This window comes from Phodopus roborovskii, unplaced genomic scaffold (assembly GCF_943737965.1).
Source record: "Phodopus roborovskii unplaced genomic scaffold, PHOROB, whole genome shotgun sequence".
In the NCBI taxonomy this organism is placed as follows: domain Eukaryota; kingdom Metazoa; phylum Chordata; class Mammalia; order Rodentia; family Cricetidae; genus Phodopus; species Phodopus roborovskii.
The window spans coordinates 5,201,596-5,228,013 of NW_026126598.1; the positions used below are offsets into that span (position 1 = coordinate 5,201,596).

Genomic DNA, 26,418 nt, shown 5'->3' on the forward strand with positions numbered 1-26,418 from the left:
ACCACCTCTGGCTTTCACAATTGTCCTGCCCCCTCTTCTGCATGGATCCCTGAGTTCTCATGTGTGTATAGGACTGAACACTCCAAAGCCCCTTATTCTCTATACACTGACCCGTTGTGGGTCTCTGTGAGGGCTTAGTGATGTACTGATTTATGGGCCTGGCAAGAAGTTACTAGGAGTTGTTTTATTACTGTGTTTTTTTAGCAGCATAAGAGTAGCAGGTTATTTATGTCTCTTCTTGGTTCTTGGTCTCATTAACAGTGTCAAATATGGATTCCATCTCATGGACTAGGCCTTAAATCCAACCAAAAAGTAGTTGACTTCTCCAGTAATGTTGGTGCCCTCATTGCGCCAAGCATGTCTTGTGAGGAAAATTATTGTAGATTGCAAAATTCACAACTGTGAAGCATTTTCTTTTAAGTTAGCAGGTCTCTTTCCCTTCCAGATTATATCAAGAATCAGAAGTATATATTTAAATTTAATAATAAGCAGACATGCCACCATATATCTTTATGTTGCTGTTTTTATTTTGAAAAGCCATAAGTAAATATCATCTACTTCTCACAAAAATAATTAGCCTCCCAAGAAGGCTGAGGCAAGAAAGTCATGAGTTTGAGGTCATCTGGCCCACATAGTAAATTCTGAGCTAGCCTGGGGTGTAGAATGAAATCCTAACTTCCCCCCCAAAATAAATAAAATAAAAACTTGATTTTATTTACTACTTTGATATACGTTAAAAGAAAACAGTCTTAATTCCCAACAGCTGGCTCTGAGAGGAGGAAATACAGTCTGAATCTTTGCTTTGTTGAGAAAGGGTCTCACCACATAGCATGGGCTGGCCCAGGCTCACTGTGTAGCCCAGGCTGGTCTCTAACTTACTGCAGATGCTGCTGCCTTTGTCTTTGCCTTCCAAGTGCTGGGATTACAGGTGTGCATCAGCATCCTTGAGCGCCTACTCACTCTCCTTAACTATCGGAACACTGCTTTTCTCTCATAGGGCCCGTGCCATTCGCTTTAGACAGGACAATAATGAGGCAGTTGGGGGATTCTTCTCTCAAATTGGGCAGCTATATATGGTGCATCATCTTTGGGGTATGTGTATTTTTCCTTCTTTTGTGACTTACCGGGATTGAAGAACTCATTACTAATGAAATTGTAACATGCAGTGGGGTAACTCTAGACTCGGTAACCTTACGCACTATAGCAAATGCCTTACGCACTATAGCAAATGCAGTCATCACAGGTGGATGGTAAATGCTGGGCTATCTAGAACAACAACAAAAAAAAAGGGCCAAGAGCAAGAGGTCACTGGCTTATAAACTGGCAACAGATGGGGCTCCAGTAAGATATGTTGGCACACAACTATAATCCCAGCACTCAGGAAGCTGAGGTAGGAGAATTGAGAGTTCACTACCAGCAAGGGCTACATGGAAGGTTCCAGACCAGCCTTGAGCTACAAAGCAAGACAGGATCAAAAAAAAAAAAAAAAAAAAAAAAGCATTGTTGAGGTTACTGAGCATTGGGAGGATGAGGATGGATATAAGTATATTTCATTGCATGCATGTGTGTAAATAAAAATTAAAACCAGGAAAACACAACCAGGCTCTGGAGAGATGATGCAGCAATAAGAACTCACTGTTCTTCCAGAGAACCTGGGTTCAGTTACCACCAACTCCAAGGGATCTTCTGCGCTCCTGGCCTCTACAGGCACCGGCACTCACAAGGCACACATCACTAAGTACCTGCACATAAATAAATAAACAAGGGTGTGGCTGGGGCCATGCACAAGGCCCTAGCTAGATTCAGTCTTCATCAGGAACAAATCCCCACACATAGTACAGACTGGTTACATAGTAGCATTGTCACTGGGAAACTAAGCTTCAGTGGTTACATTGAGGCAAAAAAAAGATAGCTTCTGGTGTATTCTTCATCCCTCCCCTCGCATCATCACTCCCAGAAACCCCTGCACAGCCTGGGCTCTTCTGCTCCACAGAGCTTACCTAACATTTAAGAAACCAAAAGCCTGGGGGCTAGAGAGATGATGCAGTGATTAAGAATACCAGCTCCTCTTTCAGGGGACCCAGGGTTCAATTCCCAGCACCCACATGGCGCCTTACAACTGCCCGGCACCTTGCACAGACAGGCAAAAATGTCAATGCCCATAAAAATAAATAAATTTAAAAAGCAAGCCCTTAAAAAAAAAAAAAAGAAACTGAAAGACTGCACTAATAATAGATTATGGTTTAACACTCCCTCTTTCTAGCACCCACAGGCAGCCTTGTCCTGAAAAGGAAATGTTTGGTTCCCCAAAACAACAGAGTTTTCAAATGTATAGAGTTTACAAACAAATGTCAACAACAGCAATAAGCGTGTTCTGGAGCTGGTGAAATGACTCGCTGCCTAACAGCACTGACTGCTCTTGTTCCCAGCACCCACACAGTGACTCACCATCACCTGTAATCTGTGGCACTCCTCTGGCCTCCATGTGTGGAGTGCACATACATGCATGCATACATACATATATACATACACATATGTAGGCAGAACACACATACATATAAGATAAATTTTTTTTAAATCGAAATAAAAACACATGCCTATAAGCCCAGCACTTGGGAGACAAAGGCAGAAGGATTGTGAGCCTAAGGTTTATCTAATCTGAAGGTTCTGAATCATATATGCAGTGTGTTATTGAAGAAGCTTCCTCACTGTGTAAAGACGTCTTGTGCTTGGTGGATTATAAGACCTTGAGAGCAGGTAGCTCCCCTCAGAAGCCCTAACATTGATTTCTCTCCTTCGTGCTTGCTATTTTCCAAGTCAGTTACTGAATAACCAAAATAGTGTCAGAGAAGGAGACAGCTAGCTGAGTGACTGTACTCCTAGAATGTGGTTATCGTGTCTGACCCGGGTCTACTCCCTGTGCTCATGTTTAAGCTTATAAAGATCTTCAGACCAGGGAAGACATACGGAACGCAGCATGGCACAAGCATGGCTGGGAGGAATTGGTGTACTACACAGGTAAGCTGCCACTGACCCTTACAGCTTCCTGCCTTGAGTGTGCATAGTTTAAAATGCAGGTGTGATAGTAAGGGTATGACGATAAGATTGACAAGACATGAGATAGACCAGTTTTGTTTGTTTGTTTGTTTTTTCTCTTTAAATGCCGTCTTGACTTTGTTTCAAATTAAGAAGCTTGATTCTTTAACCCAGCCGGGTGGCTCATGACTATAATTCCAGCTCTTTGGGAAGAGCTGAGAGGAGAATTGAAAGGGTAGGACCAGCCTAGGCGACACAGGTAGAGCCTGTCTGGGAAAAAAGCAGAGAAGGGGCTGGAAAGACGGCCCAGCGTATGAACACTGGCTGCCCTTCCAGAGGACCTGGGTTCAATTCCTAGCACCTGGAACTCCTGGTCTAGGGAATCCAGTGCTTTTTTCTGGCTTCCATGGGTACAACAGGTATAGACATGCATGCAGATAAGATACCCAGATGCATATGATTAATAAGTAAAATTATTTTTAAAGCGGAAGGCAGACAAAATGAGAATATTGATTCTTTCAACCATTGTATTGCCTAATAGAGTTTTCAGACATGTGGATAGCTTAATTTTATATTTATTTTATTCCCTTGCTGTCCAGAACAGGCTGGCCTCGAACCCACAGAGATCCACTGGCCTTTGCTTCCCAAGTGCTAGAATCAAAGGCTTGCAGCACCATGTTGGACTAGCTTAAGTTTTAAAATCTTTTAGTTTGTTCTCTAAAAATTACAATTTTTTCTAAACTTTTTTCATCACGACCATCACTTCCCCAAAATAATTTAACCCCTCAGTTAAAAAGAATATATTTGCACACAGGTATGGAGAGCTATGGCTAAAAGAATGCTCCAAGATGGACTGAGTTATAGAGTAACAAGTAGCAGCACTAATAACAATGACAATGACAATAACTTTGGGGCTGGGGATATGGCTCTACCCTGGGTTTGATCCACAGCACTGAAAAATCGAGAGTAACTATAAAAAGTTAATTTTTGTTTGGTTGTTTCCCCAGACAGGGTCTCACTATATAGCTGTGCTATCCTGTAACTCACTGGCTGGCTTCGAACTCATAGATTGGCATAAAGTTCAATTTGATGGGTATTTAAGCTACATACTTAGAGAGAGAGAGAGAGAGAGAGAGAGAGAGAGAGAGAGAGAGAGAGAGAGAGAGAGCAACCTGGGAAGTAGAAATAGCTTGTCTTTTAGTTTAAAAAGAAAATATCACACAATTGAGCCAAGGCCTATGCCAGGAAGTTCAGGTGGGGAAGTCCCAGTTAAAGGGCTTCCTTGGCTACATAGAAAGTGGAGACCAGTCACAAAAGAAACAACACCCTGTAACTGTGTGTAATTTTGTTTTTATTCTTCTGTTGTTTTGATATACTCTCTCTGGTGTATCAAACTTGGCCACAAACTTAGGAGTCTTCCTGCCATAGCCTCCCACATACTAGGATTATAGGTGTGAGCCACCATGCCTGCTTGTAATTTCCACTTACGCTTCTCATCTGTTTCCAGAAATGGGTCTTAGTCCACGTCTACAGAAGTCGTTTTTACAATTTTTTTGGGGGGGGGGAGGTTCAAGACAGGGTCTCTCTGTGTAACAGCTCTGGCTTTCCCGGAACTCACTCTGTAGACCAGGCTGGCCTCAAACTCACAGAGATCTGCCTGCCTCTGCCTCCCCAATGCTGGCTGGCAGTTTTTACAAATTTTTTAATTGAAAAAAATAATTATTGTACATTTCTTTCCCTATGTGCTATTGTTATGCTGTGGGAGGGTTATGCCGGAGAAGGGGCCCACCACAGAGCACACACATGTGTGTCAGTGGGCGGTTTGTGGGCGGTAGTCCTCTCCCTTCCTCCATGTTGGCTCCAGGGATTGAACACAGGTCTTCAGGCTTGGTGACAGGTGCCTTTACCCACTGAGCCATCTCACTTTTCCTTCCCATGGATTACATTTAGATCTAGTAGTATTTGGATTTTTGTCTGTTTGTTTTAAAGAACCTTTTGAGAAATCGCTATTTTCACAACCCAGGCTTCCCTAATTTCCCATCAAGCAGCTCTCCAGGAGGGCGCTGTCAGTTTCAGTGACCCCCTTGTCGGTGCTGGTGCTGTCACCTGTTTCTGCCCTGGGTTTCCTAGCACTCCCCTGCTTTCTAAGGGCAGGTGTTTCTGGTCTGAGCAGGCGCCTTGTTAACCTGCCCTTACCCAGTGATTTTGGAAAGGCCAGCGAAGTAACTCCCGCCTTGTTTTCAGTCCCGCTCATCCAGGAAATGGAGTCCAGAATCATGATCCCGCTCAAGACCTCGCCCCTCCAGTGAAACTTCCATGTGCCTACACGGATTTCCGTACTGAATATATGTCATGAATTCATTTCAGCCACTTGTCAAGTGAAAAGCAGAAACTTGAGGCGTAAGCTGCTGTACATAGCTTGTAAGCTCACTTTTCTTTAAAAATCGCATCATCACGAAGAGAAATCGGGGGATTGGACTACGTGGAGCTTCGCTCTGCCACATCTCTGCTTACCAGACGTTACTTAAGCCTCCACCCCTTCAGGAAAACATAGTAATTCCAAGCCGGGTGTGGTAGCTTAGCCCTCAGGGAGGTGAGGCAGGAGAATTACAGGAAGTCCTAGGTTAGTCTGGGCTACAGAGAGTTTCGGATCAGCTTGGGCCCTTGGGCTTGAATAGTGAGACCCTGTCTCAAAAAACAAAATTAAAAATTGAGTCATTTCTTGAGTAAAATTCCAGCTTCGAACAAGCAATTAGCTATTGCTTTCTATTTAAAAAACAAATTGTTTTACGTTTACAGATCTCTACACATTTTCTTCCTTCAGGAAGAAACACAAATTACATCATGTTACCCCCGAGCAGTTTTTCTGCGTCTCAGACTAGGAACAAATTATGAGTGTGCCCAGTGGCTGGAAATGTTCTGATTTTGTGACTTCTGATCAGTCATGGGGCTGAGCAGTGCTCCACCCTGAGCTGGCTGGAAGGGTGGTCACGGTGTCCCTGGTGAAAAATGCAGGCTCCACATCCACCAGGTACTGTGTCCTAAGGGGTTGGTATGAACCAGTTGCACCACACTCGATTTGGGAATGAACACCTCAAATAGCTCTAATTTTATTTGTAATATTTTTCTATAAAACAAGTAGCTCTTGGGAAAGAGGTTTTATTTTGTAAGCCACCATTTGTGACCTCTGACCTCTGGTTCTATTTTGGTAAGCTCACTGCAGACACTTCCACGTATGCAGGGCAGTGCATGGTGGGTCTGAGTTGGCAAAATGCTTCATATTTTTGTCTGTCTCTGTTTGGTTTTGTTTTTAATATAGTGTGCCAATTTTGTGACTGTAATCATGTGACCTGAAGAATTATGTCTGCCCTACAAATTGATTCATGTAAAATAAAGTATGACTAAATCTCCTAGCAGAGGCCTAATTTTTACATGTGAATGGTTTTCTCCAAGACATGTAAGAGTAAATAAAATCCTCTTAATTTTCACATTTTGCATGATTGAAACCTTTTTTGGTTTGTTTGATTTGTTCTTATTGTTGTTTTGTTGCTTCAAGACAGGGTTTCTCTGTGTAATAGTCCTGGCTGTTCTGGAACTACCTCTATACCAGTCTGGCCTTGAACTCACAGAGATTCACCTGCCCCTGCCTCCCGAGCACTGGCACTAAAGGTGCCCCCCATCATGCCCAGCTGTGTGTCTCTTTAGTTGGTTTGGTTTTTCGTTTTGTTTTGTTTTGTTTTTTAACATAGTCTCATTCTATAGCCCATGCTGGCCCAGAACTTTCAGAATCCTCTGGCCTTTCCTTTCCCAGGTGCTAGGATTACATATATGAGCTACCATACCCTAAAAACAAACAAACAAAAAAACTCATTTTTGTACCAACAATCCCTCTCTCTCATCTCGGAATGAGGAAAATCTGCTGCCTTCCTCTTTGAGTTTTTGTGAAAATTACAATTTTTACAATTTTTGTAACTCTTATTGTAATTACACCTGTGTTTGTATGTGTGCATGAGAGAGAGAGAGAGGAAGAGGGAGAGAGTTCACGGGTGCACAGCCTGTGGAGGTCAGAAAACAGCCTTTGGAGTTGGTCCTCTCCGTCCACCATGTGGGTCCCAGAGATTAAATTCAGGTCATGATGTGTGGCAGTGTCTGTCTTTTCCCACTGAAGCCATCTCACTAGCCTGGTTGTTTTGAGACAGGGTCATATTATACTTTGGGTTGACCTCCTGCCTCCTGCCTCATATTCCTGAGTGCCAGGATTACAGGTGTGTGCCAACAGATCCAGCTGTGTTTTTCTTTTAAGAAAATGAAGAGCCCTGGCAGTGTTGGTGCACACCTTTAATCCCAGCACTTGGGAGGCAGAGGTAGGCCGATCTTTGGGAGTTTGAGGGCAGCCTGGGCTACAAACAGAAAACAGAAACCCTGTCATGAAGAAAAACAAACAAAAGAAAAAATGGGGGCCACAGCTGAGGATGCAACTCACTTGATAACGGTCGCACGCACAAGCTCTACTAGGTTCAGTTGATCCCCAGCACCAGACATAAATGTATATGCATTCATATCTACTGGACACGATGGCGCATGCCGAAATCCCAGCCTATGTGAGGTAGAGGAGCCTACGGAGGACCAGGGGTTCAAGGTCATCCCTAGCTAGCTATACAATAGCTTTGAGGCCATCTTGAGCTACATGAAACCCTGTCTCCAAAAGGCAAAATAAAACAAAATGCATGGCTTGACTCCTGTCATGCTCCGCTCGGCCCCATTCTCTGGATAAACTGCTGTTTTAATGACTGTATACTGTCCTCTCCAGGCAAGTGACAGGAAGGGAAACCCCCAGCTCAGCAGCAGTGAGATTCCAGAGATTCTCGGAGCCCACCTCAGAGGTGGCAGAGTTAGGATGGCTTTTTGCCTCTCTAGCCCTCGGAATCTTTTTTGTTTCTTTGTAGGTGTTCCCCCCACCCCCAAGACAGAGTTTCTCTGTATAGCCCCAGATATCCTGGAACTCAGTCCGTAGAACAGGCTGGCCTCGAACTCCAGAGACCTGCCTGCCTCTGCCTCCCGAGTGCAGGGATCTTACCTTTAGATGTGTGCCATCACCGCCTGGCAGGGAGTGACCTGTCCATAGGTCACATGAATTCCGTTCACATCCTCCAATGTGTTTTCCCATCTCTCCTCGTGCAATTCCTACAACCCTGAGGTCAGCAGTACAAGAATCACTGCCTTCAACAGATAGATTTGCTCACTAGTCACTGCCCGACACCAGGTCACACCCACCGCTGAAACCATTGCCACAGCATTCTGTCTGTATCTACTGCATTACTAACGTTAACAATTGACCTAAACCAGGCGTGTCCATCCTGACCTACTACCTATTAACACTGACCACAGCATTAACATTAACCCAAAACACAACAGATGAGGCCTTACTCCCTAAGGTTCTAACTTTGTGAAAACCAGTGCTGGGCTAACAGGCCTGTGCAGCCACACCTGGTGATCTGGGGTGCTGGGGATGGCCCCCTAGGGCCTCCTGAGTGCTAGGCAAGGACTCTACCAACTGAGCTCTTCCAACTCTTTGCCCTTTTAAACAAATGAACATTCATCTGTGTGAGTCAATGAGTGCACATGCCATGGTGTGCATGAGACCAGAGGACAACCTGAAGAGTTGTCCTCTCCTTCCTCCGTGTGGGTCAATGGGACCAAATTCAGGTCGTCAGGTTTGGCAGCAAGTGAGTGCCCTAACCCACTGAACCATCTCACTGGCCCCCTTTTATTTATTTACGTGTGTGTGTGTGTGTGTGTGTGTGTGTGTGTGTGTGTGTGTCTATGGAGTGTCATGGAGTATGGGGGGCAGTCAGAAGACAATCTTCTGGAGGGGGTTCTTTTCTGGAGGGGGTTCTTTCCACCCTTTTGTGGATTCTGAGGATCTAACCAGGCTTGTTTTGAGACAGGATCTCATGCAGTCCAGGCAGGCTGGCCTCAGTCTCACTCTGTACCCAAAGTAGGCCTTGAAGTCCTGTTTTGTGTGTGTGTGTTTTGTTTTTTGTTTGTGACACAATATCTTGCTGTGGAGCCCATTCTTGCCTGGAGTCTCAGATCCTCCTGTCTCAGACCCCAGAGTGCTAGGATTACAATAATATATATATATATATATATATATATATATATATATATATATATATATGATTACTATATACTGTTTACTGTATATTACTATGTTCTGTTTACTATGCCACTATACCTAGCTACAAGAACTTGCATTGCTTCAGCCAGGACAAACTTCAATTCCTTAACTTCCCCTGGTCAGAGAAACAGTTTTCATAGATTGAAATATGGCACCCCCAAACAGGCGCTGTATCGCGCTGCTACCACTCGGGGAACCCACCCTCCTGTATCTGCCCCTGGATGTCGCCTCTGAGAGAAGTAACCCCTGGCTGCTTCCAGCCAGTCTACAATTAGGAAAGCATGAAAGAGATCAGTATGGCTCTTGCCTCATTCATATTCACCCCTGACACAACAAAGAGAAGACTGTGCTTCTGTGGGGTGGTGAGCTCAGAGCCATGGCCTATGGCCCACAGAACGAACGGGATGGTAGAATTGTAAACCGTTCCCTATCTGGATCTCAATCTGCACCCTTGTCAGATGGCTGTGGGGCAAATCTGGCCTTGCACCTGTTTCAGTCCGTGCCCTGTCTAAGAGCAAGCTTTCGTAACCAACGCTGGGGCCTCCTCCTCCTCCACCTGGGCTGTGTGCCCTAGGTGGCCATGAAAACGGAGACCTTTTGTAGCAGCACTCTGCTGAGACCCAGCATGCCTGGCCTTGCCCATTTTGCTCTGCTGAAAAGTGCAAACCCACAGAGCGACATCTAGGAGAACTGCCAGGAAGCATTTACAACCGGGGAACAATAGCCTTGTTGTTTGGGAGCCCAAGTGATGGCTGCCAAGCATACTCCTTCATGCCTCTCCTCCAAAACCTGAGCTTTTTGCTTTGTGTTGTTTTCTGGGGTGGTTTCCCCCGCCCCCTCGGAGGCTGGGGGGGGGTTGTTGTTGGCTTGTATTTTTTGTTTGTTTTTTCTTTGGTTTTTTAAGACAGGGTTTCTCTGTGTGTAGTCCTTGATGCCTTAAAACTTGTTCTGTAAACCAGGCTGGCCTTGAACCCACAGAGATCCAACTGCTTGACTTCAGAATGCTGGGATTAAAGGCTTATTTTTTTTCATTTTTTGTTTTGTTTGTTTGTTTTGTTAATTATGGTCCTCCTGCCTCAGCCTCTTTTGTTGGCTTTCAGGGGACAGGGTTTCTTTGTGTAGCCTTGGCTGTCCTGGAACTCATTGCAGTCCAGGCTGGCCTCAAACTCAGAGAACCACCTGCCTCTGCCTCTAAGTACTGGGATGCACCACCACTGCCCAGCTGGCTTACCCTGTTGAGTGCTGAAGTTTTCAGGCACCATCCACCCTCAACTGATTTTGAAATTGGACACATTTGAACAATTTGGCTAAGGTATAAATGTTTCATATAATTTACACTAGTCAGACATTGGGCAGTAGAGCCTAGGCCTGGGGTAAAAGGCTTGCCTAGCTTGAGTGAAGCCTTACATTCAGTCCTCAGCACTGAATAACTGAGGCATAATGGTGCACACCTGGGACTCCAACACTCAAGAGGTGACACAAGAGGGACAGGGGTTCAAGCTCATCCTCACATACATAGCTGAAAAGGACAAGACCCCATCATTAAAAATAAAATAGCTGGGCAGTGGTGGCGCACGCCTTTAAGCCCAGTACTCGGGAGGCAGAGACAGGTGGATCTCTGTGAGTTCAAGGCAGCCTGGTCTACAGAGCAAATTCCAGAACAGGATCCAAAAGCTACACAGAGAAACCCTCTCTTGAAAAAAAAAGGAAAGGGCTTTCCTTTCTGCCGCCGCCATGCCATCCAGACTGAGGAAGACCCGGAAACTCCAGGGCCACGTGAGCCATGGCCATGGTCCCATTGGTAAACACCGAAAGCACCCAGGAGGCCGCGGGAATGCTGGAGGCATGCATCACCACAGGATCAACTTCGACAAATACCATCCAGGTTACTTTGGGAAAGTTGGTATGAGGCATTACCACTTAAAGAGGAATCAGAGCTTCTGCCCAACAGTCAACCTGGATAAGTTGTGGACACTGGTCAGTGAGCAGACTAGGGTCAATGCTGCCAAGAACAAGACTGGAGCTGCTCCCATCATTGATGTTGTGCGATCGGGGAAGGGGAAGCTCCCTAAACAACCTGTCATCGTGAAAGCCAAATTTTTCAGCAGAAGAGCTGAAGAGAAGATAAAGGGTGTTGGAGGTGCTTGTGTCCTGGTGGCTTGAACCACCCAGGGAGGTTAATTAAATGCTAACATTTTCCAAAAAAAAAAAAAAAAGAAAAAAAAAAGAAAAAGAAAAAAAAAGAAAAAAGAAAAGGAAAGAAAAGAAAGGAAGGAAGGATAGAAAGAAGGAAGAAAGGAAGGAAGGAAAAGAAAAGGCCCTGGGGTAGAAAAAGTACTTACCTCAAATGTTCAAAACCCTAGGCTCCATCCCTAGCACCACAATAAAAAAAAACACAATAAAAAAAAAAAAAAAAAAAAAAAAACCTATGTGCCTTCCCTACTTAATGATCCAATAGTCGACACCACATGTGTCTTCTGAATCCATGTCCTTCCCCCTCAGACAAAATTTTAAGCAAGGAGGGTAAACAATCTCATTTTTAAAAGCATTTTCTGGCTCTTTTTCGTGGCGCCTCCTAGGCGGTCGGCTGTGCGAAGATGAAGCTGAATATCTCCTTCCCCGCCACCGGCTGCCAGAAGCTCATCGAAGTGGACGATGAGCGCAAGCTTCGTACGTTCTATGAGAAGCGCATGGCCACAGAAGTAGCAGCTGATGCTCTGGGTGAAGAGTGGAAGGGTTACGTGGTCCGAATCAGTGGTGGGAATGACAAACAAGGTTTTCCCATGAAGCAAGGTGTTTTGACCCATGGCAGAGTGCGCCTGCTGTTAAGTAAGGGGCATTCATGTTATAGACCAAGGAGAACTGGAGAGAGGAAGCGCAAGTCTATTCGAGGATGCATCGTGGATGCCAATCTGAGTGTTCTCAACTTGGTCATAGTAAAAAAAGGAGAGAAGGATATTCCTGGACTGACAGATACTACTGTTCCTCGTCGGTTGGGACCTAAAAGAGCTAGCAGAATCCGAAAGCTTTTTAATCTCTCTAAAGAAGATGATGTCCGCCAATATGTCGTGAGAAAGCCTTTAAACAAAGAAGGTAAGAAGCCCAGGACCAAAGCACCCAAGATTCAGCGTCTTGTTACTCCACGTGTCCTGCAACACAAACGCCGTCGTATTGCTCTGAAGAAACAACGTACAAAGAAAAACAAGGAGGAGGCTGCAGAATATGCTAAACTTTTGGCCAAGAGAATGAAGGAAGCAAAAGAAAAGCGCCAGGAACAGATCGCCAAAAGACGTAGGCTGTCCTCTCTGAGAGCTTCTACTATCTGAGTCCAGTCAAAAATAAGTCTTTAAGGGTAACAAATAAATAATCATACATTGAAAAAAAAAAAAAAAGCATTTTCTGAACTTTCTTGCTCTTGGTAGTGCCTCCCAAGTCACCTGTGGAAAAGAACTGTGCTCTCTCGTGCACGTGTGTGTGGTGTGCTCGCACATGTGCATGCTTGCATGTGATTTGGGTGCCAGGTGCACACATACCACAGCACACATGTAGAGGTTAGAAGACAACTTTTGAGAGAGTTGTCTCCTCTATGGTGAGTTCCAGGGACTGAACTCACATGGCTAGGCTTTTGTAGCAAGCCCTTTTACCCAGTGAGCCATTTCTTGGGCCCAAGAACAGTGCTATTATTAGGAAACTGTTCCTCTCCATGATTTCTAAACCACACGTAGTGGATGTAAATGTGTTTTTTAAACTCCTTTGTTTGTTTGTTTGTTTTGTTTTGTTTTCCCTTTGATTTTTCCAGACAGGGTTTCTCTGTGGCTTTAGAGCCTGTCTTGGAACTAGCTCTTGTAGCTAGTTCAGAGATCCGCCTACCTCTGCCTCCTGAGTGCTGGGATTAAATTAAAGGTGAGCACATCCCCCCCCCCCCAGGCTACAAACATTCTTTTTATACTAGAGACAAACCCAATTTTCACTAAGGCTACTGAATCCACATTGCAAGAGTAAAAGAATTTAATTTACTATGCACCTCAGAAAGCTCCAGGTAAGATATAGGTAGGAACATACACAAAGAATTCAGAATATAAAACTCTCCAGGTAATTAGTAGTCATATTAATATTGGAACTACAGTAGAAAAACTAGCTATCTTCTGGGCTCTCCCGGGAGCCCAGCTCTGTAGCTTTGAGAAACTGGAGTTGTTCTGAGTGAGCAAGGATTTGCCATCATTCTTCCAGTTCTCCCAACAGCTCAAGGAAGTCAGTGATGTACCACTTGGCGTTGCTCTTTACTTGTTGCCTGATCACATTTCCTCCAAATCCAATGAAAGCATCCTAAGAAGGAAATGGGGGAGGGGAATTAATGCCTTTTAAAATGGCACACCCAGAAACATACATTAAAAATAAATACAAACTACATTTAAGTGAAAGACACCTACCTAATGTGTATATGTGTGTATATGTATATACATGTATATATGTGTATGTATGTCTATATGTCCAGTCTCACTCTCTCTGCCTCCAACTGGCTGATAAGATGTAAACTCTTGTCGATTGCTCCAGCACCATGCTTGCTGGCCTGCCACCACCCTCCCCAACATGATGACAACAGACTAACCCTCTGACACTGTAAGCCAGCCCCAATTAAATGCTTTCTTTTATAAGTTGCCTTGGTCATGGTGTCTCTTCACAGCAATAGAACCGTTGACTAAGACACTTAATTCATACATGCTCCTAGGCTGAATGTCTTTCAGTTGCTTTGTGGTCTTATCATGATAACCAGCTGTTCTTGTCTAACTTCTGTTGTTAACTTCATATGGTTTTCAGCCAGATACAGAAAGCAAAACTACCACCTGGAAAAACAAAACAAAACAAAACGAAACGAAACGGAACAGCGCCCTTGGATACATACAGCAGGAGGGCAGGCTTCCATGTCCGTAGCTCCATCTCCAATCATGATTATTTTCTTAAAGTGAAATTTTTCCTTTAAAAATCCAATAACCTTTCCTTTCCCGCCTGACTCGGCTGTTGGCTGCGTCTCGTCAAAACCTGCATATTCGCCTTAAGAGAAGAGTGAGAAAAGGTTGGCAGAAACATTGGACTCAGGCCAGTTTGTTTACACTGGCAATCCACAAATTAAACATCAGTGTTCAGTCTAACACAGCATAGGCCCTGATCCATCCATGCTCCTGAGGAGGTGGCTCTGGCAGGTCACCTAGAGTGGAATGAGCTTCATCTTCTAAGCTTCTGGTGAAGCAATTTAAAGCCTTGTTGAGACATCGGAGCACCATAATATAGCAATACATTAATCTATCACATTAAAATATTAACATAACCTAAAGAAAATGACCAACTTATTCTTTTCTTTAAGATAGGGTCTCATGTGGAGGAGGCTATCCTTGAACTTACTATGAGTCCTAGGATGATCTTGAATGTCTGATTCTCCAGCTTCCACATCTGGAGCGCTGCGATTATGTGCATGCACACCTTCATGCCTGGTGTGTGCAGGGCTAGGCATGCAACCCAAGGCTTCCTGCACATTAGGCAAGGGTTCTACCAAACTGAATCCCATCCCCAGTTCTGAATTTATTTCTGTGATTACAGAGACTCATTAGTGGCTATGGGACTGGCTGGTGTATTCGAGGTTAGGTGTCACTTTGTAGCTCAGTCTGGTATAAAACTTGAAACAATACTCCCACCTCAGCCTCCCAAGGAGCTAAGAGTGAGTCCCCAGGCCTGGTTCACTCACTTGTCTTTTTGTTTTGTTGTCTTGTTTGCTGGCTTAGTTTGTTTTTTATCTTTACAGATAGAGCCTAAGTAGCTAAAAATGACATCTAATTCCTAATCCCCTGCCTCTGGTTTCCAAATGCTGGGATTACATAAGCATTCTGCAGCTGGTTTGATTCTGGAGGGTTAGTACGTGGGTTTGATCTGCCTTTTGTGTCCCATACCTTCTGTCACAAGTATGTAAATCTTTTTTTGTTTTCCAAGACAGGGTTTCTCTGTGTAGCTTTGGAGCCTGTCCTGGAACTAACTCTGTAGACCAGGTTGGCCTGGAACTCAAAAAGATGAACTCACAAAGATCTGCCTGTTTCTGCCTCCTGGGTGCTGGTATTAAATGTGTGTGCCAGCACCACCCAGATGAAATATGTAAACCTCATAGGAGAGTTTCCTAACCTTCAAAGCCTATACAAAACTTGGTTACAGGAGGACTCAGCAAAATGAAATGTCCTGTGGCTAGGAATTGCTTTGGCATTTGTCTCTTTGGGAACTTCTAATAAGAGGTTTTGGTATATGGAAATTGACTTGTTAAAGGGTGTAAAATTGCATAACAATAAAAGAGCCCTTGGCTGAGCTACAGGAGTCAGTTCACCAGAGGTTAACTACACTGTGGCCACAGAAGGCTAGAATTCATCCTAGAGTGCCTGTTTCTTCTTTCCAAGGACCCCTGGGAACCCAACACCAGACACAATCCCCTTCTCCAGTGTCATACTTTTTCCCCCCAAAGACAGGGTTTCTCTGTGTAGCCCTCGCTGTCCTGGAACTCACTCTGTAGAGCAGACTCATCTAACTCAAAAGTTTCACATGCCTCTGCCTACTGGGATGAAAGGCATGCATGCACCACCACAGCCTGGCTAACTTGATACCTTTCTAAATCAGTGGGAGGGGACATACGTACCATGGCACCTGTGTGGAGGTCAATGGAGACTTTGTGGAGTCAGTTCTCGCCTTCTATCTTTATGTGTGTTCCAGGAATTGAATTCAAATCAGGGTTCTTTGGCAAGCACCTTCACCTGCTGAGCCATCTCACTGGTCCTCACTTGGTTTTAAGACTACCAGTTACCTACCCTATGACATAACTAGAGAGCTTTTTTTAAAAAACTGGTTTCATACAGCCCAGGCTATCCTAGAACTTACTCTGTATCCTAAGATGCTCCTGAACTCCTCATCTTCCTTTCATCTGGTAGTACAGGTGGGAAGTTTAAGTTCCAACACAGCGCTTTGGGGAGGCTGGGCAAACGCTTACCAAAGGACCCCAGCCCAGCCCAGGAGCGCTGTTTGCTGTTTATTTTCATTTTTCACTATTTATTTATTGTGTGTGTGGTGGGGGGGGAGAGGTGTACATGTGGTGCAGGTGTGTGTAATCTAGGCTGTTGTGAGCTACCAACCGGCACTCTGCTGGGAACAAACTCAGATCCTCCAAATGACAGCCTGTACTTAACCGCTGAGCCGTCTTTCATTCTGTTTTTAGAGACAAGGTTTTGTTCCGTGGCCCAACTGGACTGGAAATACTCCTGCCTCAGCACCTCAAGAGCCCAGAAGAACTGGAGCCCTCTTGAGACTATGTAAAAAGTAGCTGTGACCCCAGGTGTCCCAAGGGCAATGGTAACGTCGCAACTCATTAACCAAACTCTTTCTTGGGTCTAAATTGCTCCAGATAAATGAAAACAACCCACCAACCCTGAACTGTAACATCACAAAAGGAGGCAGCAGACTAACACTTCGGTTTATATGTAGATGGGTAGCAATATGGATGTGCAGAATTAAGCCAGGACAGAAGACAACCTCAGCCTGTTTTGCAGAGCAAAGAACACCAAACTACAGAGGCTATCAGTCAAAAGAGCCATTCATACGGGGCTGGAGAGAGAGCTCAGCAGTTCAGAGTGCAGAGGACCTGAGTTCAATTTTGTATGTGACACACACATATATACGTTTTTTAAAGATTTATTTATCTTTATTTATGTGTGTGGGTGTTTCCCTGCATGCTTGCTTGTGTAGCACATGAGCCCCTGGTGTCCTCAAGGCCAGTAGAGAAAGTTGGATACCCTGGAACTGGAGTTACATAGCTGTAGGTTGTCTAACGTGGATGCTAGGAACCAAAACCTGGTGGTCCTCTGGAAGAGTGGTTAGTGTTCTTAACCCCTAAACCACCTCTCCAGCCCCCATAAAAAATTTTTTAAAAGAGTAATTCATGCAACTGTTAACCCTAGAGTCACCGCTCTTTAAGTTACATTCCAATGGACACTATCAAGAATATTGAACTAATAGAACGGACAAGAAAGGGAATGTCTTTAAAATCTTACCATTAGCCAGGTGGTTAAAAAAAAAAAAAAAAAAAATCTTACCATTAAAGTAGAATTTCAGCCTATTGGCAAATACATTGGTCGTTGGGATATTGAGCTTAGCCGCCACATGTTCCACGATACTCCTGAAGCCACCAGATATGAGGAACACCTGAACATTTCGCTCCTGTAGGCGACTTACCAGCTCCCTACAAAAATAAACACAGGGTACAAAGCACTGCTTAACACGAAAAGGAAGCACGAAAAAGATGCTTTTTTTTTATTTCTCCTTGAAACCAATGCTGGAAGTTCATCTGTAAGGCTAGTGCCCATGGGCTGTAACATTATATGTTTTTCCTTTTGGATTTTTTTTTTTTTTTGAGGGGTGTCTCTCAGTGGTGCTGGTGAGGTATTGCTCATTTGGGATGTGTGTGTTTAAATAAAATCATCTTATTGGACTCTGTCCAGTCAGGGTGGCCATTCTGAAGCCATGAACCTCTCTGCTTAGAGTTTTCACTTTCACTCTCAATTACATTTTTATTCATGTATCCACTTTCGTGTTCTTTTGTTGTGAGGTTGTTGCTGTTGTCTCTTTCATTGTTCTTTGCTTGTTTATTTGTTGTTTGTCGTTGTTTTTAAGACAAACTGTTGCTAAGGAGCCAGACTGGCTTTGAACTCACAACAGCAATTCTGCCTGAGCCACCACCTCTGCCCTAATATATCAGATGTGAGCCAACACCTCGGCTTGGCTTTTTTGTTTGTCTCCCTGGCTGTTTTTCAGATGTGTCTGTGGATTATTCTGAACTTCTGATCACCTGCCCCCCCCCCCACCTCCCATGTGCTAGGATTACAAGTGTATGCTACACAGACTCCCAGCTTGTGTGTTTGTGTGTTCTGAGACAAGGCCTCACTATTTAGCCCATGTTGGTTGGTCTTGAACTCGGGATCCTCCTATCTCAGCTTCCTGAGTACTAGAATTACAAATGTGCACCACCTTTCCCAGCACTGTATATACTTTTGTAGATGCACTTAGAAATTAAAGGGCAGAGCTTTTCTGCTTCGGGAAACCACTGCACAAGGTAAGGAACCAGGGAGTAAGATAAGAGCAGATATAAGGACCAACAGAGCCATGCAGCAGGGAGCCCCACAGTAACAGACACTCTCAAGAGAGTGCCGCAAATCCCCAAGCTGACAGGAGGATACTATGCCAAGGGCCAAGGCTGTGCTTACCTTACGCCAGGGGTCAGGTGCGGGGGGTGCTCAGCTAGGAGCCTTTGCACCTGCTCCCTAGAGGGCTGGATCAGTGCCAGGCGTTCAGTGAGTGCGTCTCTGAAAGGCAGTGCCCCTCCCATGGCTCTCCGTGTCCTAGGAGGAAGAGCCAGTGATCAGGCCAGCTGGTGTAGCTGTCTTTGGAGTCAACAAGCCTTCCTATGCCAGGACTTCACGATGAGGAAGAAGGCAGTACCACAAGCCCAATTCTACAACAGGCATGCTGCGTACTGTGTATAGGAGGTCTGCTTGGGAATCACACTGAGAATCTGATACCATGGACTGTGCATCTACAAATGGGTCGGAAACCTACACATTCCACACACAGGCATCTTGCTTGCAAACCACAACCTAGAAAGAAACCAAAGGCTGCAAACTCCTGTATCAAATGCAGCTGACAGCCATAGCTCGGGACGGTGTCACAGCCACAGAGTGGGGAGGGCAAAGGGAAGGGACAGAAGGTTCTGGCCTGGAATCTCTCTCCACTGAAGCAGTAGGGCTGTACTTTCAACTATGACAGGAGCCACTGAATGTTTAGAGCCCCAGGCTATCTTCTTGGATTAATCATTTTCCTAGCCTGCCTAAGAATGCGTCTCATCTGCAGAAACAACCATGTTTTGCTGCCTTTGTTTTCCCTGCAATATTTGCAGATGGATAAATGAAGACAGCGTTCTACCACATTCGGTTCCAGGCAACAGGATGAAATACCTAGTGCTTTTGTCTTAGCCAAAAACAGAACCTAGGAACTGAGACACTAACCTAGCCTTTCATCCAGTCTTTTGATTGTCTTGGTTTGGTTTGTTTTTTTGAGACAGGGTTTCTCTGTGTAATAATAGCCCAGGCTCTTCTAAAAGTCCCTTTGTAAACCAGGCTGACCTCAAACTCACAGAGATCCACCTGCCTCTGCCTTGTGCTGGGATTAATGGCATTTGCTACCACACCCAGTTGGTCGTTCTTTTTTTAAACATGGTGATTTCTGGCAGGGTGGTAGTGGTACATGCTTTTAATCCCAGCACTCAGAAGGCAGAAGGGAATGAATCTCTCTCTGTGAGTTCTGGGCCAGCCTGGTCTATAGAGTGAGTTCCAGGACAGGCTCCAAAGCTATGGAGAAACCTTATCTCGAAAACCACCACCAACAACAACAACAAAAAAAAAAACCATGGTGACAGACAGTTCATACATTTCAGACACAGCAGCCTCCACACCACAGAATTTGGCCAGCTCATCAATCCCTTCTTCTTGGATGACTGTGCTGTCGACATCAAAGCACACTGCATCGGCTGAACAGAGGAGTTCCCTTAGCTCTGAGTGGGAGACCATCCTGGAAGAACTTTCCTCCTAGAACAGAAAAGTAGAAATGTGCTCAAAGATGTCAAATATAATCACAAGGGGCTAGGGATGAGGCTCGGTGGTAGAGTGGCCAGCATTCATGAAGCCCTGAGTTTCACACATACACCCACCCCCCCCACATACACCACCTAAATCGGGGTAGTGGTGTATGCCCAGGGTCCCAGCTCATAGAACGTGGAAGCAGGAGAATCAAGAGTTTAAGACTGGACTGAAGAGATGGCTCAGTGGTTAAGAGTGCTGGTTGCTCTTTCAAAGGACCCAAGTTCAGTTCCCAGCACCCTCATCAGGCAGCTCACAGCTACCTGTTAACTCCAGCTCCAGGAGACCCATCACCCTCTCTGGCACATGCATGACATTGTGGATGAGACAGAGCTATGGACAAAACAAAAAGGTCAGTTTCTGCCAAGTGCCGTGGGTGAGGGATGAAGAAAATACTTATTTTAATTATGTGTGTACCTTTTGAACATTGTTTTCAAGATGAGAAAGAAGGGCTTGTTCCATTAATATATCATGTGATTCACCTGAACAGGGTGATGAGGCACAGGCTGAGAGAAAGCTAGCCAGGAAGGCAAATTATGTAAGAGCTGAAATAAGATCATGCCTGGGAATGACTGTCAGTCACCCAGAGCCCCAGAACTAGCAAAAAGACTAATCCAGGTCAGTCACCTGGCATGGAACCTGGCAGGAAACAAAGAATATCCTTAAGAGGCTCCAGGAATTCCAGAGATGTTAGGCATGGAGATGCACGTTTGTGCTTGCCATCTCAACACTATGGGAGGGGAGGGGAGGGGAGGGGAGGAGCATCAGGGGTTAGAGGTCATCCTTAGGTATACAGTGAGTTTGAGTAATAAGATCAAGGCAAGCCTGGGCTACAGATCCTATCTCTACATAAATAAATAAATGTGTATGGGTGGTGATACACACCATGTTCCCAGCACTAAGGAGACTGAGGCAGGAGGATCATGAGCACAAAGCTAGGCTGGTGCTACCCAGTGAGACTAGTCTAAAAAAAAAGCCCTTGGCTACAGGGGGAAACTAAATTGACTTGCTTCAAAGTAAATTGTGTACATTAGACTTTCAGAGAGAAGGAAAAATCACTGCTGGGACACAGACTCTGGAACCTTCACAACTGGCTTTTGGGGGAAGGGAAGCCCACAGATCAGGAGTAGAGAGAGTGCTGGAAGAAAGGTCTGTGTTCAAACACAGGCCCAGGCCCACCCACTGCCTTCAGTGGGGCAGACTGGGGCTCTAGCTTGGCAGTGGATCCACCCATCTTTACTCTTTAAAAACTGTGTTGCAAGTGGGGGGGGGCAGTAGGGGGAGCGGGAGGAGAGAAGGGAGGAGGAAATGGGATTGGAATGTAAAAGATAAATTAATAAAAAAAATGGAGGGGGAAAAATTGTGCTGCAAAGCCTTTCTTCACCTGAGCACCAAATGAAAACGGGGATTTTTTCCTTCATGGCTGGATTCAGGAGGCCACTGGGGGGAAGGAGGAAAACAATCTCCTTGCTCAAACAGATTGAAGTTTTTCCATCTAGTATCTTGCAAGAGGCACCTAAGATTATGCTAGCTCTCTCGCCATTTGTTATGATATACCTTTTATCTTCTAAGCTGTGTTAAAACAGATAAAAGCAGCTGCGCTGGGACTGTCTAAATTCCCAGTACATGGAGGGCAGAAACAACAGGATTAGGAGTTCAGCTGATGGGACTGCAAGAGACCCTGCCTCAAAATAAAGGACAGTTAAGGTCAGAACAGGGAGGCTGAAGAGATGGCTCAGGGGTTAAGAGCACTTGCTCTTACAGAGGAACCAGGTCTAGTTCTTGGCACCCACATGGCATTTTTCTTCTGGCCTCTGTAAGCACCATTACATATGTGGTACACATTCATAAAATAAATAAAATATATATATATATATTTATGCTTTTCAAGACAGGGTCTCTCTGTGGCTTTGGAAGCTGTCCTGGAGCTAGTTCTTGTAAACCAGGCTGGTCTAGAACTCACAGAGATCCACCTGCCTCTGCCTCCAGAGTGCTGGGATTAAAGGCGTGTGCCACCACTACCCAGCTAATAAATAATTTTTTAAAGTGGCCATAGAGGTTAAGCACATTGGAGAGAATCAAATTTACTAGGCTCTAGTAGTGGGCAAAACATACTAGGGACAAAGCTATTCAGGACCCCTAGACAGTGCAAAATAGATAAATAGATTCTGGGAAACTTCTAGATCCAAGACCTTCTCTGGAATAGGGGAAATGTTATAGGCCAGTATATTTTTTTTTCTTTTCTTTTCTTCTTCTTCTTCTTTTTTTTTTTTTTTTTTTAGTTTTGTTGTTGTTTTATTGCAGAAGGGTTTGCCAGGTAGCCCAGACTGGTATAGAACTCCCCTTGTAGCCTAGGCTATGTGAACACAAAACCTTCATGTCTTAGTTAAAGTGATAAGATTACAAGCATATGGCACTACACCTGGCCACTTATATTTTATAATTAAAGAAACGGTTATTTTGGGTGAACTCAGGAGTCTGCTGCCAAGCCTGATGACCTGAGTTCTATCCCCAGGACCCACACAGTAGAGGGAGAGAACTGAGTCTCGAATATTGTGCTCTGACTTCACGTGTACCAGGACACCTGCGCGCCAGGGCACCTACGCACGAATCAACATACATGATAACAAACTAGTAAGTAAATAAATATAAAAAGATAAATAAAGATGCTTAAAAAGAGAAAAAAAATAGCTTTCTGTCCTGGAACTCACTAGAGATCCTCCCATCTCCCAACTGCTGGGATTAAAACTGTGTGCCACTATGAAGGCAAAATAAATAAATCTTTTTTTTTTATGAATAAAAGCTAGTTATTCAAGCTGGGCATGACAGCATGTATGTCATGACTCAGGAGACTGTGGCAGGAGGGTTACTGTGTGTTACAGACCAATCTGGGATACAAAATGCCAAAGAAGGGGGGGAGCATTTTTTAGGGGGCTGGACAAATGGTTCACCAGTTAAGAGCACTGGCTGCTCTTCCAGGGAACATTTTGCTCCCGGTACCTATATAGTGGCTCATAAGCAAGTATTCCTCCAATTCCAGAGGCTCTGACACCCTCTTCTGAACTCCTCAGGCACCAGGCATACAAGTGGTACACAGACATACATATGGGAAAAACACCCAAACACATATAACAAAAATTTAATTTAGTTAAAAAACAAACAAAAAAAGAAATAGGTAAAAATCTTGTGACCAGAAGTGGCATGCTTATATCACGTTATGGCAGACAATGTTTCTTTTTCTTCTTCCCTTCCTCCTTTTTTTAAAGACAGCTTCTCCTGTACCCTACCTAGCCCGGTGTCACACCTGTTCTGTAGCCAAAGATTAACCTTGAACTCCTAATCCTCCCATCTCCACCTCCAGAGTGCTGAGATGTCAGGCATGACCACTACACCCACTTTATCTGGTGGAACCCAGGGCTTTGATCATGAGAAACAATGGGCTCTACCCACTAAGCCGCATCCTCAAACCAACAGATGCTACTTTTCCCTCCAGGAGGTTAGCTCATAGGCAGACCTGATAACCCAATCAATGCATGGAGATATACAGTACTCACGATTCTCCAGAGCTGGGTTCCTGGTGACAGTGTCTTTCTCTTCCCCTCACTTTGTGGGTTAAAAATCCACCGTAAAGCTCTGGTTTTTAAAGAAATACCTGTGAATTTTGCAAGAGCCTAAAAAACAGAGAGAGAGAGAGAGAGAGAGAGAGAGAGAGAGAGAGAGAGAGAGAGAGAGAATGAACAACCAGGAACAGACTTATGGCAAAGAAGGAGGTAGAGGGGCTGAGGACTGTGGCTCAGTTGGTAAGGCTCTTCTTCTTGCCTTTCATGCACCAAGGCCAGGGTTCTACCCTCTGCAGTGCATAAACCAGAACTGATGGCTTACACCTATAACCCCAGCACTCAAGGGGCAGAATAAGTCCAAAGGATCAGAAGTTCAAGGTTTATCGTAGGCTACACAGGGAATTAGAGGTCCAAGAAGTGTGTGTGTGGTGGGTGGGGGGAGACTAATTGACCTCCTAGTAAGACTGTTCTAACAATGGTTCAAACCCAAAGTGTCCTAAAACTGCTTCCCCTGGGAGATGCTGGAGCAGAGAAGTAAGAGAAGCAGCTATAGCCTTGTCCATGGCTTCTGCTCTACCACCTCCAAGAAATTACCACATCTGATGAACAGAATACAAGGAGGACCTGCTGGGAGATGAAGAGACTTGAGCATGCGCTAGACTCAATAGTCCATGCTGTCTTCAAAATAAGACGCGTATGCGTGCATGAACATGTGTGTATGTGTATGTGTGTGTGTGTGTGTGTGTGGTGCCTTGTGCCTGTAATTTCAACATTTGAAGGGCTAAGGAAGCCTGAGGCAGGAACATCACTGGGAGTTTTAACCAGTCTCAAACCCCAACCCCCACACACACTTCGAATGTAAGTGTAGCAACAGAAGGTGCTAAATCTCAGAAGAAAAAGGAGATAAGCAGGAACAGTTAAGAACTAGAGCCAAAGGCCAGGCCTGGTGATGCTGGCCATAATCCTAGCACCTGGGAAGCTAAGGCAAGAGGATCACTTATGCAATCAGCCTGGGTTACATAAAGAATTTTCAAGTTTCAGGCTAGCCTGGGCTATAAACACTCTGTCTCAAGAAAGAAAGAAGAAAGAAAGGAAGAAAGGAACTATACCCTTGTATTGTTTATAATCTATCAAATAAAGCTTGCCTAAAGATCAGAGTACAGAGCTAAGCCACTAGTTAACCACACATCTAGTTAAGAGCTAAGCCACTAATGAGCCACAGAGGACAGGACGTTTAATACCAGCACTCGGAAGACATCGGCCACCCTGGGCTACATGAGAGTGAATCAGTCTAAAAGAGAAACAGAGCTCATGCCTTTAGCCCCAGCACTAGAAAGATTATAAGGCAGGAGCTCAGTGCATTTTCAGAGAGCAGTCTGAGGTTTTTGTTGACCATTGCAGTCTAGGCAGTCTGAGGAGCAGTGCAGTCTGGAGATGCAATCTGAGGACACAATCGCCCCTTTGGTCTGAGTGTTGGTAGAGGTGAGAACTCTCTAGTGGCTCTCTGCTTTCTTCTCTGGTCTTCAGCTTTAACCCTAATATCTGTCTCTGGGTTTGTGTTATTCATGCCGCACACTGTTAAAAAAAGGAAGCTATGTAAATGAACTTGTAAAAAGAATGAGTAAAGTTTTTGTGAAGATAAAAGTACCCAGGACATGGCCTAGCGTGAATTCTCAAACACCCCTAGGGCTGTGGAGAAGGGGAGTAAGCAAAGGTCTTGTAGGTTAGAGATTTACAAGCCCAGCAGTTCCACTCTTAGAGATTCATACAAGAAAAAGAAAGATCGATGGGAAAGAAATATGTTCATGGTTTATTTGTGGGTGATTGCCCAAATGTCCTCCAACAGATAAGCTTTAAGCACTTGGGATATGGAAGCATAAGCATCAGGAGTTCAAGGCCAGCCTGTGCTAACACACACACACACACAAGAGCAAATATAATATGCAAGAGTCATATATAGAAAATATAATCAGCATTGGAGAGATTGCTCAATCGTTAAGAGTACTTGCTGTTCCTGCAGCGACTAGGAGTTCGGTTTCCAGCACTTACATGGGTCACAGGGGTCGGTCCACAACCCTCTGTGGGGATCTGACACCTTTGGCCTCTGAAGGTACACACACACATGCACGCACACACTTAAAGAAAACAAATGTAAGGAATGATTTAATACCCAAATAAGAGCTATTCCTTTATAACTGTAAATGTTTATTTATATGTACATATCTGTTTATTTCAAATTCTATTTCTAATGGAAAAAATGGCAAAGTCAAGACACTTCAGGTCCCGGTTTGGAGAATTTTCATATCTTCTACTGATAATTCTCCTGTGCCAGATTGCATCATTCATTCATGCTGTTTGTCTTGAAGAATGAAAAAAGTGAAGCTATCTAAAATATGAACTATCTAAAATATGAACTAACTAAAGGAAAGCCTTGGAGTCCCAGGAGATAATCTACCTGTCCAGCAAAGAATCAGAGAGGCCATAGCTATGGGAAAGCGAGGACCGGTGCATCAGAAAGCTGAGCACAGCGCAAGCCAGGCGCGGGCGGGGAACTCACCGCGGTTCCTGGGCCGCGCTGGTCTTCACGGTTCCTGTGCCTGTAACTTTCCGGTAGCTGCAGGGTCTGGAGCTGCTGTGACGTGCGAGCGTTGCGTCCTAAGGGAGGTGACCCGTGCAGATCACAGCCCTCACCCAAGTCTCGTCTGGGATCTGCTGATGAGTCTGGTGGCTTCGGAAAAGCTTCGCATGTGCGTTTCCAACTGGAGAAGGCAGATCTCAGCTCTGCAAAACCGGGTTGGAAGGCCGCCTTGGTCCAGCCCCCAGGGGTGGGGCTTCCCGGTCCCGCCCCCTACCCCTTCCCTTCCTAGGGACTCCGCGCCTCTCTGTAGGCGCGGTGAGATCTCTGGTTTGTTGAGTTGGCTCTTAAGAG

At 44.8% G+C, this 26,418-nt stretch overlaps 3 protein-coding genes and 1 pseudogene across 4 annotated transcripts in view; 3 read left to right on the plus strand and 1 right to left on the minus strand.

The window, feature by feature from the left end:
* Nipsnap2 (nipsnap homolog 2) overlaps positions 1–6,524 on the plus strand; it is a 29,435-nt gene extending 22,911 nt beyond the window's left edge. The window contains exons 8-10 of the mRNA XM_051205070.1: positions 998–1,092; positions 2,935–3,018; positions 5,281–6,524. Of these exons, the coding sequence (XP_051061027.1) occupies positions 998–1,092; positions 2,935–3,018; positions 5,281–5,345 (244 nt within the window). The 3' untranslated portion in view covers positions 5,346–6,524. The remainder of the gene's footprint in view (positions 1–997; positions 1,093–2,934; positions 3,019–5,280) is intronic.
* Psph (phosphoserine phosphatase) overlaps positions 1–26,275 on the minus strand; it is a 47,277-nt gene extending 21,002 nt beyond the window's left edge. Inside the window, exons 1-6 of one of the 2 annotated variants that reach the window (XM_051205072.1) lie at positions 26,047–26,275; positions 19,721–19,878; positions 18,502–18,636; positions 17,335–17,480; positions 14,121–14,269; positions 13,434–13,543 (exon numbers count right to left, since the gene is read on the minus strand). In XM_051205072.1, coding sequence (XP_051061029.1) covers positions 13,436–13,543; positions 14,121–14,269; positions 17,335–17,480; positions 18,502–18,636; positions 19,721–19,860 — 678 coding nt within the window. In that variant the 5' untranslated portion in view covers positions 19,861–19,878; positions 26,047–26,275 and the 3' untranslated portion in view covers positions 13,434–13,435. Of the gene's footprint in view, positions 1–13,207; positions 13,544–14,120; positions 14,270–17,334; positions 17,481–18,501; positions 18,637–19,720; positions 19,879–26,046 lie in introns of those variants that run through there. The other variant, XM_051205071.1, reaches the window with a different exon arrangement.
* On the plus strand, positions 10,948–11,427 carry LOC127237036 (60S ribosomal protein L27a-like). The gene has a single exon (XM_051205073.1). It carries the CDS (start codon positions 10,952–10,954, stop codon positions 11,378–11,380), a length of 429 nt encoding a protein of 142 aa, XP_051061030.1. The 5' UTR covers positions 10,948–10,951; the 3' UTR covers positions 11,381–11,427.
* Positions 11,775–12,574, plus strand: LOC127237034 (40S ribosomal protein S6-like; annotated as a pseudogene).
* Positions 26,276–26,418: the final 143 nt, after the last annotated feature.

Bases quoted from the DNA above. Each gene is read 5' to 3' on its own strand.
- LOC127237036 (XM_051205073.1), top strand. From the start codon at position 10,952: ATGCCATCCAGACTGAGGAAGACCCGGAAACTCCAGGGCCACGTGAGC.